At 49.3% G+C, this 11,994-nt stretch overlaps 1 protein-coding gene across 4 annotated transcripts in view; it reads left to right on the plus strand.

The window, feature by feature from the left end:
• The window catches only part of LOC109299230 (ribonuclease inhibitor-like), a 39,258-nt gene that overhangs the window by 21,055 nt on the left and 6,209 nt on the right, over nucleotides 1-11,994 (plus strand). For 2 of the 4 annotated variants that reach the window (XM_019519821.1, XM_019519820.1), the window contains 4 exons: nucleotides 6,902-7,007; nucleotides 8,293-8,463; nucleotides 9,571-9,741; nucleotides 10,876-11,046. In XM_019519821.1, coding sequence (XP_019375366.1) covers nucleotides 6,922-7,007; nucleotides 8,293-8,463; nucleotides 9,571-9,741; nucleotides 10,876-11,046 — 599 coding nt within the window. In that variant the 5' untranslated portion in view covers nucleotides 6,902-6,921. Of the gene's footprint in view, nucleotides 1-1,042; nucleotides 1,145-6,533; nucleotides 6,808-6,901; nucleotides 7,008-8,292; nucleotides 8,464-9,570; nucleotides 9,742-10,875; nucleotides 11,047-11,994 lie in introns of those variants that run through there. The other 2 variants (XM_019519822.1, XM_019519823.1) reach the window with 2 other exon arrangements.

Here is an 11,994-nt window from a genome sequence, read left to right on the forward strand (position 1 = left end):
GGGGCTCGTCCTGCTTTGAGCAGGGGGTTGGACTAGATGACCTCCTGAGGTCCCTTCCAACCCTCACTTTCTATGATTCTATGAACTCTGGAGGAGATGCAGTCCCTGCCCCAAAGAGACTCATGGGCCAAGGCCCCAGGCCTGGCAGGACCACTCCCTGGACCATGGACTAGACTGCTCTGTGTTCTCAGTGGCAGATGGCAGAACAAGGAACAATGGTCTCAAGTTGCAGCAAGAAAAGTTCAGGTTAGATATTAGGGAAAATTTTCTCACTACGAGGGTGGTGAAGCACTGGAACAGGTCACCCAGAGAGGTAGGGGAAGCTCCACCCTTGGGGGTTTTTAAGACCCTCCTTGACAAAGCCCTGGCTGGGATGATCCAGATGGGGATGGTCCTGCTGTGAGCAGGGGCTGGGCTGGACCAGTGTTTCCCAACCAGCATGCTGCTGCACAAAAGTGTGCCATCAGAAATGAACTGGGGCGCTTCAGGATTTAGCCATGGCAATGAGCTACAATAGGTATGCAGACGGAGAATGCCTTAACAGGTGTGCCGCGGAAAAATTTTATTAACACAAGTGTGCCTCAGGCTGGAAAAGGTTGGGAAACACTGGATTAGATGATCTCCCTTTCCACCCTCAGTTTTCACGCTCCTATGTGGGGTGCAGGAGGGGATGTGCTGGTCTGCAGCTCAGTGGCAGCGCAGGGTCCAGGTGAGGCAGAAGCCCGCTGTGGAAACAAGGGCGACGGTGCAGGCCGGCAGCGAGGCTTAGCCGTGACTCGGGGCATAGACAGTCCTGCGCCTTTAAGATCCTCCGCCCCCGCCGCAAGCCACGCGCGTGAGTCACCGGGTTCCATTGGCTAAACGGGGCGGCTCTGGGAATGCCCTTTCCTCGCCAGCGGCTGCTAGGCCCCGCCTAGAAAGCACAGCTCGTCGCGTTATAGCCCCCCCACAACAGTCCAGGGGCGTGGCCATGCAAATTTAGGACGCGCTTTCCACCTCTTAGGCTGTGCTATTGCAGAGCAGGGCGGGGCTATGCAAATCAAGGGTGTGATCTACCTGGCTAAGGCGCCGTCGCCGCAGCTCGGGGGCGGGTTCGGAAGGCGGTGGCGGAGCGCGGCTGTGTAGGCCCCGGCGGAATATCGCGGTGCGTGATGGGGTGTGCGGGGCTGGTGTCGCTTGCCGGGGCTGCCTGTCATTCGGGTCCTTGCACCCTCCTGGAGCCTGGCACGCTGGGGGAGAGGGGGGAGGGTTTGGGGTATGATTCAGGTTGGATCTAGTTCCTGTGGTCAGCAGATTTTCCCAGGGTGAGGCCCATGCATTGCCCTCCAGGCAGGCTGACCCCTGCGAATTTCCCAGACTCCCTCCCAAAATGTGGGAGCGGGGTCTGCGCCTGCACTCCTCTCCAGCTTGCTGCTTCTTCCGCCTTTTGGCTAGGAGCAAACGTGAGTAGGTGCATCGGGGCTCCAGTGTCTTGCCTGCCATGAAACTGGGGAGTATCTAAAGTCCCAGGTGGATGGGTCTGGGCACGTGGTGAAACCAAGCTGGCTTGAACGATTTGAGCTTGGTGGAGTCGATTTGGAGTTTGGAGCTAATGCAGCCTTAAGCCCTGCCCCAGAAAAGTTGGGTTCAGGCTGGCTCGGACCACTGGGCCTGGGAGGGAGGAGGGTGTTTGAGGTAGAGCCACACAGGCTTGAGGATTGAGTTCTGCTTAGTTGCATTTTGGACCTTGATTATTGGCTTGTGCACCGTTGAATTTGGAACTGATTTGGCTTTGGAAAAGATTTTAAAAAATCAGTCTGGCTGTTGCTGAGCTGCTTCTTGGCCTCTCGCCATCCTGCTCTCCCTGCCCAGGAGCCTCTTGCTCCAGCTCCTTGTGAGCGGTGACTGGAACACTTGCCCAGTGCCTCTGGGTCCTGAGAGCTGCAGCAAGGCTGGGACTAGAGACCTGCAGAAATAACCCACCACTTGCTCCAGGCCTGAGAGATGATGGCTGATTTTGATGGGGTGCAGGGTGCACGTGTTGAGGTGCATCCTCACATAGAATACCGTGCTGATCGTTCAGAAGAAACTAAGAAACTTTACTTGGAGGCCAAGGGCCTAGCACTTTATTATTCACTTTAAGATGGAAGTGAAAACAAAGATAACATCGCTGGGATGAGTTACAAACCCTCAGCAGGGCTGTGCAATAGGAGCTTTCTGACCAGGACCAGCCCACAGATGGCAGCATGACTGAACAAAGGCTGGCTGGAACATTAAGGCCATTAAAAAAGAAGAGAGGGTTGTTCACACTGATGGAATGAAGCATTGAGAGGATCAGGTAGATGCTAATGAGCCATGAAATTAATTGACTGCCTCAGCACTGCCTGGTTTGAAATGCTGCTGCCACTGCCAAGCAGTTGGTTTTAAAATTTGGGTGGAGCAGGAATCAAAAGCGGGTGCAAGTGCACCAGTGCAGCCCCCGCCCCGCTGGATCCACCCCTGATCTCAGCCATCCTGAAGGACCTGACAGACGACAACTTGTGTGCGTCTTCCTGTTTATTCTAGGGCTTGCTGGAGTGCAGGTCTGTGGTTTGGCTTTCTGTAAACATTCACGTGTGAAGCCAAAGCCACATTTTCTGGGCAAAACACTGCTGCCACATTTAGAAGTGGCACCTGCTTAGAAGAACCGCGGTCTTGGTCCTGCAGCTCTTAACCGGACCCTTTTCTATTCTATGGTTTTTTGCTGTTGAGTATCTGTCTGAGGCAATGTGAGCAGAAGAGGGGGTGGAGAGGAGATGGGTGGTAAAGACAGCTGAAAGAGTGGAAAGCTGGGGGAAGGAGCCTGCTGGTACTGGGGCGGCAGGTGGAGCAATCACATCAGCACTAGCTGGGGGCAGAGGCTGCGAGCAGAGAGTGGGGCACACTGCTTGTGAATTCTGCAGGCTCAGAAAGTCTCTACCTGGTGAGGAGGACCTGTCTTCAGGTATCAGACAGTGCTCAGTATCTGGCATCCAGGAGTGTTTCAAGAAAAGCAGGAGGTGGTCCGAAACTCCTTGATGGAGCTTTTAAATTGCAGATCCTGGGACCATATAGGGTGGAAGGTGCAGCCCAAGAGTGACAGAGTCAGAGGCAGGTGAAGAGGGGTGAAATGGGGGAAGGTTATGAAAAGTGGGGAAAACTTGAGTTGATTTCTTGGCAGGACTAATGCATGGGAGTTGCATACCCAGGAGATTGCCTAAGATGTTCTATCTGGCTCTTCTAAACTTTCAGGAGGGACAGTAGGGCAGTGCCCTTATCTGATGACCAGTAGTAGGAGGAAACTTCTGAGGGAGCAGGCAGAACTTCGCTTGAAGACACAGTTGCTCAATATGCCCGGAATTCAGTTTATCCCCCATGTGGAGACGGCTGCTTAGTCACTCTGGCAGTATGGGGAGTGTTGGGTGTTTCAAGCATGAGGCATAGGCCATTAAGTCTTTCCCTCTGGCTATGTAGAGATAGTCAAAGAGGTGGGGGAAGAGAGGAAACCCAGATTATTGTAAGTTGCTGCCAATTAACAGCAAAGAATCATCTTTGTGATTGAACAGTGGTCCACCCCAAAGGGGGAACCGACACCGAGAACTATAATACAGGCACTCCTTGGACTTAAGAAATGGTTCTCAGGAACCAGTTGTGTCCTAAGTCAAAGTGTTGTAACTTGGAGCCGATTTTTCTCATAAGAAACAACATTATAAATGGAATTGGTTCCTGAACCAAGGCCTGATGCCCTATTTTCACCAAAAATACCCCATAAGTTTGTACTTGATCAATTATAGATGAGTAATATAGCTACATTAGTGTATTTATATTGTACATAGCAATCATATTGATTTGGAAGGACTTATTTTAGGTGACTTTGCTGGACTTTTTGAGTCTTCTCAGGAGTCTTGGCTGCAGGTTTTTCTGGAGTCTTGTCTGCTTTCTTAAAGAAAACATCCAAGGAAGCTTGGACAGATGTTCTCCAGGGAGATGGGTGACACGGTAAACTTGTTTACTGGCATGGTGTGACATCAGATCAAGTGTTGTACAGTTGAAACTGACATCATAAAGTTGAAACGGTGTCAATTTATAGAAGTTGTAAGTGCAAAACGTTGTAACTCGAAATGTTGTAAGTCAAGCACTGCCTGTACATATATGGGTTTAGGTATGGTTTTTAGCTGTACTGGGAGCTTTTTCATAGCCCAGTGGTTCTCAACCTTTTTAGTCTCAAAGCACCACTCAGAAAATGCCAGCTCTTACTTTTCAGTCTTTTTCTGACTACAGAAAAGTAATAGAGCAGTTCTTCTATTGCAAAGAATCAAAAAGACCACAACAGGACGAAATGATTTTAATGCTACAGATTCCTATTTGAAATCTTTGGATTCCTCCTGTGAATCATATTTGCACACCTAACAGTGCTAACATTGTATGGCACCCTTGAAAGGATCTCAGGGTATCCCAGGCACCCTGGTTGAGAATCACTGACAAGCATAAGTCAGTGGGTGTTGTAGATGTCCAGCACCTATGGGAGTCTGGTTCAAAGACTGTTTTACTGTCATCCCACTCCTGACTTGGAGAGGGAGAGACATTTTGTGGCATAATGTTAGACTCTGTCTTACAAGGCAACCAGCAGAGGCCTTAGCTTGGTATTTCTTAATTAGCTTCACAACCTGAGCCTACAGAGCTGCATCCACCTGTACCAGAGAACCACTTGTGGCTCTGTGGGCCTTAGTGGGATCCAGTTATTTTGTCTCCCACTGGAGTGAGGGATTAGCTGTGCTCTCTAGTGGGGTGTCTCTGCTATATGCCTCAGCTGCAGTGCTGGCTACTAGGGTATTGTAGCATTTGCAGAATTGCCTTTGTAAATTACATACTTCTTTCTGGAACTCCTTGGCTTCCTCCAGCCATTCTGTTGCAGTGGAAATGTGGCTTTTGGGAGGAGGAATTTGGAAAAAATGATGCAGTAGGAAAACAATTAGTGCAGACTGTAAGCTAAGAATGGGATATGTTCTCACCTAGGGATGCAGGAATGGAAGGGGCCTCTGGGCCATTTAGTCCCATTGCCTGCAACCACAGGTGATCACTATCCCAAGGAATCCCCTAAATCTTCATTTCAGACCCTCACACACTGCTGCCATGTACAATACCTGAAATGCTACCAATACCTTAGCTTGTGCGGTAGGTAAAGACAGGGGAGAGGAGACCCTTTGGGAAAGGGAAAGGGGTGCCATTTTTAAAAGTCTAGTTGGGCAATACGAGCAGATAGCATGATGCACAGCAGCACTCTAGAATTCTGTTTCCTGGTTGCCTGGAGCCCGAAAGTGTTGTCTTAAGTGCTGGTGCTTGGTGTGGAGGTATTTGAAGTCCTGCTTCCTGATCCTGATTGTGCTGGAGGACTCTTTAATAAACAAACAAAAAAGAAGTCTTTGGTAGTCTGTATTGGATTTGCTTCTGCTTCTTGGAATGGCCAATGACAGCAGTCCTCAGTGCAATGCATTGCCAAAAGGCAGTGACTACACTTTCACTCGCTCCCTCAGTGTTTGTGCACTCCCTTACACAGGTTACCTGGCACTCTCACAGTTGTACCTATTAACTCCATAGGGCATTATCTGCTCACTTTCCTGAACTGTCCTGTTGGAATCAATGCAGCTATTCATGCCCTACACCTGATTGCTAGTGTTGTTTGGATTAGGCTAGGGAATTATAAGATTTACAGTCTAAAGTATAACTAGATATCTTGGCATATTTACACACATTGCTAGGTATTGTGAATACTTGCTATGGGAACACTGTGCCCAGAGTACCTGTGTGCCTGTGCTCTGTCCATGGCACTGGAAGAAGTGGTCTCAAATTCTGGCTGATTCAGACTATTCAGATGGTGGCACATGCAAGCACAAAAAGTTGGCTGCGTTTCGTTAATACAAGGAGGGGTTTTGGAAAGGCCAAGGATGTGAAATGCCTTGTAGAGCCTCCCATCTGCATTGTTGTCTTTGGCCAAGCCTGAGAGGCTTTTTGCAGTGCCACAATTGGCACCAGGTTAATTGGTGTGACTCCAGTTTTAGTTGGATGGTTGTAGTTAATGGGACCCCTCCAGGCCTGACCCTTCAGTCCAAAATGCGGCCCATGGGCCTGATGTGTCCCAGCAGGCCATTCTATCTGGCCCACGGGACCCCTAAAAAAAATTAAAAAATTAATATTTATCTGCTGCCGGCTGCCTGTCTTGCGGCCCTTGATGGCTTGCCAAAACTCAGTAGGCGGCCCTCCACCTGAAATAATTGCCCATCCCTGGTTCCGTCTCTTCCAGTGGTCTGACTTTGACTGAGAGGTGCTTGCCAAGATGCCCCCTGCTGTCCTTTTCCTACTCCCATGAGATCACACGTATGGGTGATCATGCAGACACTGAACACCCATGCTCTCCCTAATGCATGCCCATATGCCATGCATCTCAGAAACACCAGTAATATGTAGAAGAATGGGACTTCTTTTCCAGGAGGCCTCTTTTGAGGGAATCTCTTTGTTATGCTCTTGCACATAACCGAAGGGAGCTTCCATTTCTCTTTTTCTGGGTAGAATGGCTGCCTCAGGATCACGAGTATCTTTCCTGGCTCTGTTGTAATAACTGTACAGGATGCCTGTTGAACCCACCCGCCAGTGAGGGGCCTTAGCTGGGTTAATTTGACCACTGTCTGATGCAATCCAGCATTGAAATGTGGGATCAGAGGCAGAAACCTTTCAACATGGGTCTTACGTAAAGAGAACAAATTACACAGTTTGACTAAGGGGCTCATAAATCTAGCAGTGCAAGCAGTACTGGTCAGTTTTTGGAGAGTATTGGGAATGTGTGTGTGTATGTGTGCGCACTTTGCTCAAAGAAATTAACTTGTGTGACCCCTCCTTAAATCTTCAGGTCTGACATCAACACTGAAAATGGACCCTGATGTCCAGTGTGAAGAGCTGACTGGGTCCAGATGGACTGAGCTTGTTTCTTCCATGAAAAATAGCAAAACCATCAGGTAATGCCTGTTGTTGAACAGTCTCTCCTAGCATAATGAAAGCTGTGTGGACTGGCAGTCTCTAGAGAATCTGAGCCATGTACCAGAGTACAGTGCCAGCCAGAGACCAGGCTGCTTCAGAGGCAGGAGATGGGAGCAGCTGCAAAAATGGTTGCAGCAGGGAGGGCTGCATTGGGGATTGTGGGTGAAGTGGAAGCTGGCTGTGGTCACCTTTCTCTCTTGCACCAACCATTGTGCCAGGAATGCCCCAACTGGGAGAGCTGTGCTCCAGCTGGTGCCTCCTCTCCAGTCCTCACCTTTAGGCCATGTTGGGGGTAAGGAGTGGCTAGAGACTCTTTTAAGTTGTGAAAGCAGCCAAAGCAGGGATCATGGGCCAGACAAAGAACTTCCTGCTATGTACTAACTGGTGGTTTGCTCCCACCCTCTCCCTGACTCAGTTCCTTCCCCTCTTCATCTTTCCTCTACTCCTGCCCTGCTGACTTTCACCACCCTGCTCTGTCAGCCTCACTCCTGCTTTCCACTTAGCTTATCCTTTCTTACGTAAACCTGTTTCAGCCAAAAAGTGGTGGCAGTAATGTGACAACTGCTGCCATAGCACAGTTTGTTATTTCAGGGCTGTACCCCTGCTCTGTGCCACTCCTGCATGGTCTACTTAGACTCAAAGTCCCTTCAGCTGTCTGCTGCTTTGTTTCATACAGTACCCAGCACAACAGGCATCCTCTTGGGCACCTGAGGGTGAGGTGAAGGCAGCTGATAATTGTCAGAGGCCACCTGAATCTTGCCCAGAACAGATTTCCTCAGAACCATTCTAGTACTGGAAAGTCTGGCAAGGGACCACCCTGTTCAGTTCTGATGTACATCTGTCAGCCTGTACATTGCCCTCTGGGCTCTTAGATGCAGGGTCAGACTCCTGTTGCTTGGGTAATTGGTTGCTAGAGACATGAAAGGGAAGTGTAGCCAAAGATTTATCTCCCTGTAGGCTGAGGGGGATGAGCGGCATGGTGGAGTTCTGGCCAACATGTCTCTGAGGGAACTGCCATGCAGATGCAGTCCCAGTTGGGCCAGAGCACACTTAAGGCAGCAGTCCTGCCTTCTATCATGTCTCAGTTGCAGAGTGTGTTGTTGATCTGCATAATATGCTGGGTGGATTACATCAGTGAGTCAACCTGAGAACTAAGATGAGTCATAATAAAAACCTATTTCTACCTCCTGCTGGGGAATGTTGAGTCAACAAGACAAGGAAAAAAGACTGCAGGGTTTAATGCTGGGCATCCCTTTCCTGTAGGCTGGATGACTGCAGTCTTTCCAGGAGCCATTGTGAAGAACTTTGCTCTGTGCTCAGTACTAACCAGTCTCTGAAAGAGTTGAAGCTGAATAACAATGAGCTCAAGGATGAGGGTATGGAAGTACTGTGTAAAGGGCTGCTGACACCAAGCTGCAACCTGGAGTTGCTATGGTAAGGTTCCTCTGCCTGCTCTGCACCGGAGCTCCTGTCTTCATCTTCATTGAGACTTTGTGAGGGAGGGGGTGGAACCTCAGCTCCTCTGCTCAGTGGCGCTGCAATGCTCTACCTGAACTGAGTGGACTCTGCCAGCGTGCCCCAGTGGAGGGTCGCTGTCCTATGTCAGCCTTTTGGGGGAAACTTCAGGAGTTCTGCCCTAGCTGTCGCTACATCTAGTGGCATGAAGTTGACTTCAGTCACCATTAACTTCAAATGTCCACCAAGTAATGGTGACAACATCTGGTCCCTGGACTACTGTGGTCCTTACAAAGACCCTTGAAGGGTAAGAGTTGACTCCCCCGCTGCGTGTGATTTAGACTATGTGGCTAGGTCAACTCAAGCAAGACATAGGACAGAGAACAGCCCGACTTAGCTACAGCTGCTTGTAATGATGCTGCTGCCTTTTTTTTTTTAATTGGCTCAGGAAAGATATTGCTGTTGTCTCTTGAGTCTGCCATGTCAAAGGAACTCCTACCAGAAATCCTGTTCCTTGCTTAACACTGTCACCAGCAATGACAATGTTGTGGGCAGCAACATACATTGCCCTCCCTGTCAGCCTCTTTTTGAACTCTGTGACCTCCTGTGGCCACAGGTGCCATGTTGCCCACAAGCAGCATGGTGGGGACTGATGCTTCAGGTCATCAGCAGAATAGAAGACAAAAGAGAGCTCCGTTGGGAAAGAGCTCTAGCAAACAGCTATGTTGTGCATTGCTAGATAGGAATCCTGTCACTTTTTTTTAATGGCAAACATTGCAAGGGTTCTGCTCTCCACTGTGGGCTCTGTACAAGGAGTTGTTTTCAAAGGAGTGTCTTGCAACCATAAAACCAACAGCTAGAGTATCATAAAAGGCCCAGATTTCTGGAACGTGGCATAGCAGACCAGGCTTAAATGCTGTGGCAGTCATTATGTTGATTTATCCATCTGGGCAATTTGGGACGACTACCCTGTTGTGGATACTGCACTGTTGTACAGCACCTAGCTACTGCTCCATGCTTGGGGCACGGGGTGAATTATCAGAGTGCTCCTCTTACCCCAGTTTCTTCTTTCTTTCTTGGTCTCAGGCTGCAGAACTGCAGCCTAACAGGTGCCTGCTGTGAGAGTCTCCGCTCTGTTCTCAGCAAGAAACCGTCTCTGACAGAACTGCACTTGGGTGACAACAAGCTAGAAACCTCAGGAGGAAAAGTGCTCTGCCAAGGGTTGCTGGATCCTAACTGTAAGATACGGAATCTCATGTACGTAACAGACTGCTGATCTGTTCCCATCCCTTCCTGGAGGGTGCATTTTTTTTTTTGCTCTTTCCCAGTGACAACTGTTGTTTCCAGAATCAGTGCTGAGAACACTGGCAAGTTGTTGAATTTCTGCATCTTTCCTTGGGATGGATTTTCATTATTCACAGAAAGATTTGCAGGAGGGGAGACTGGATGGTCCAGGGGGCTTGTAACAGTATGGATGATTCTCTAGCTTAACAGGCTTAATTTAGCCCTAGTGAGCAAAAGCAATTCTTATTGATGGCTGCCTGCAATAGCTCTTCAGATCTTGGACCCCTCCCTGCCTCAAGGCCTGGCTGTAGGGTTCTTGGGTATTCTGTTCTGCATATCAGCATCAAAGTTTCTGCAAGGCAGATGGGTGGTCTAAAGGATAGGCATGGCAAAGGTGCCTTTAACTGGTATCTTTGTTCAGAAGCAGCTGGGATTTAATTGGTTATAGAGAATTTGTCTCTGCACAGGGTGGAAATTACATTACTTGTCCTGCCCATTAACCCAGTTCATTCATTTTGCAGATCTATGGATGGTGTGCCTTCAACATATGCTGTAGGGTGTATTAAATGCCCTGAATCTAGTCCCTTCTTAATGGAAGGGTGGAGGCAAACCTGTGACTAATCCGTAGTAGGAGATCTCCTCTATATGTGAAATGATCTTGAACTCTGGATTCAGCTGTGGTTAAGGATAGGTGGACCATGACCACAAGTGCTGGTCTGTTCATGGGGGAAGCTACGATCTCCTTTTACTAAAAGACTCCAAATGGGAAAAGCAGATCTCTTCACAAGTATTCTGTGAGTGCTGGTGAAGGGTTCTTTTGCAATTGCAGAAATATACAGGGATTTGTAAGCAAACCTGTGTGCAATTTCATGAAATCTGGTTTGAGGAATTCACAAATCTCCAAGAAGAGCTCCCTGGAAATAGTCTAGAATTGCCATACAGAGTCAGTGACTGGGGCGTCAGGGAGTGTTGCTATAGAAATGGCTCAGTGGAGTTTTGATATGTACATTAACGGGTTTCAGTACAGCAAAGTGAAGGGCAGAGGTTGCCCTCTTTCTACAGTGCCGGTATCAGCATGGAGAAAAACCAACCTTTTTTTCTTTACAGACTGAGCTATTGTGAGCTCACAAAGGACAATGCAGAGCTGCTTACATCTGTTCTGTGCGCCAAGCCGACCCTGAAAGAGCTGAACTTAAGTAACAATGAATTGGGAGATGGCGCAATAAAACAGCTGTGCCAGGGACTGATGGATCCAAACTGTAACTTAGAGTTACTACAGTAAGTAACAGTCAATTCCTTTCTCTACTGTAACAGATCTTGCTGCCACTCCTGGCATGCAAACAACACACCCTTAGTCCCACAAATAATGCAGGTTCTCAGGGGGCTTTGCAAGCATGAATCTATGTTGCCACAAAATTGCAACAACCCCCTCTTGGTTCGAAAAAGAATCCTCCTTGGCAGAGGGTTCTCAGCTAGAGCTCACTTGCCACTAATAATGGTGCCGGGGTTGCACTCTAGATATTAAATTTGCGAGGACAACATCCAGTCACTAGCGTTTGAGGGTGTGGGGAAGGCCAGTACCTACAGCTTGTATCCCACAAAGTATATATCCCCAAGTTCATGTGTCTCTTCAGAACAGTGTGCTGGATTGGGCCCCTGAAGGGGGTGAAGCCCTGTATAAGATCTGGGGAAGCAATGTGATATTTCCCTCTGTTCACATAACATTCTGCAGAGCAGCCATGCTCTCAGAAGAACAGGTTGCAGAGTTTGCCGTTGACATAGGGTCTGTCCACGTAGAAGCCCCTTTACATCAACAGCACCCAGAGGGCGCCCCCCCCGGATGAGCCACAGCTCCGACCCATGTCCTGCCCTGGCTGGGTCGTGCCTGCTCCTGCCCCAGCCCCACTCCCTCCCTCATCAGGGGCCTTGATCTGCAACAGGCCCTCCCCCAAATATGGGTGACTGGTGCCGCCTTAGTCAGGGGAGGCACATGCCCCCCTGTGACCAGTCCTGCCAGTCGGAACTGACCAGTCCTGCCATGCCCAATCTTGTTGCCCGGAGGGGGGTGGGGAGACCACCCATGGCCTATCTTGCTGCCTGGGGAGGGGTCCCTGCGGCCAATCCCATGATAGCCGATCACTGCAGCCATTTCTGGGAGTGGCTGTGGAGATCGGCCAGCACTTGCAAAGCGGGGTACTGGTGCTCCTACCTGCCCCCCCCCCCCCC

The sequence above is a fragment of the Gavialis gangeticus genome, unplaced genomic scaffold (genome assembly GCF_001723915.1).
Source record: "Gavialis gangeticus isolate Ggan-Ray unplaced genomic scaffold, GavGan_comp1, whole genome shotgun sequence".
Lineage (NCBI taxonomy): Eukaryota > Metazoa > Chordata > Crocodylia > Gavialidae > Gavialis > Gavialis gangeticus.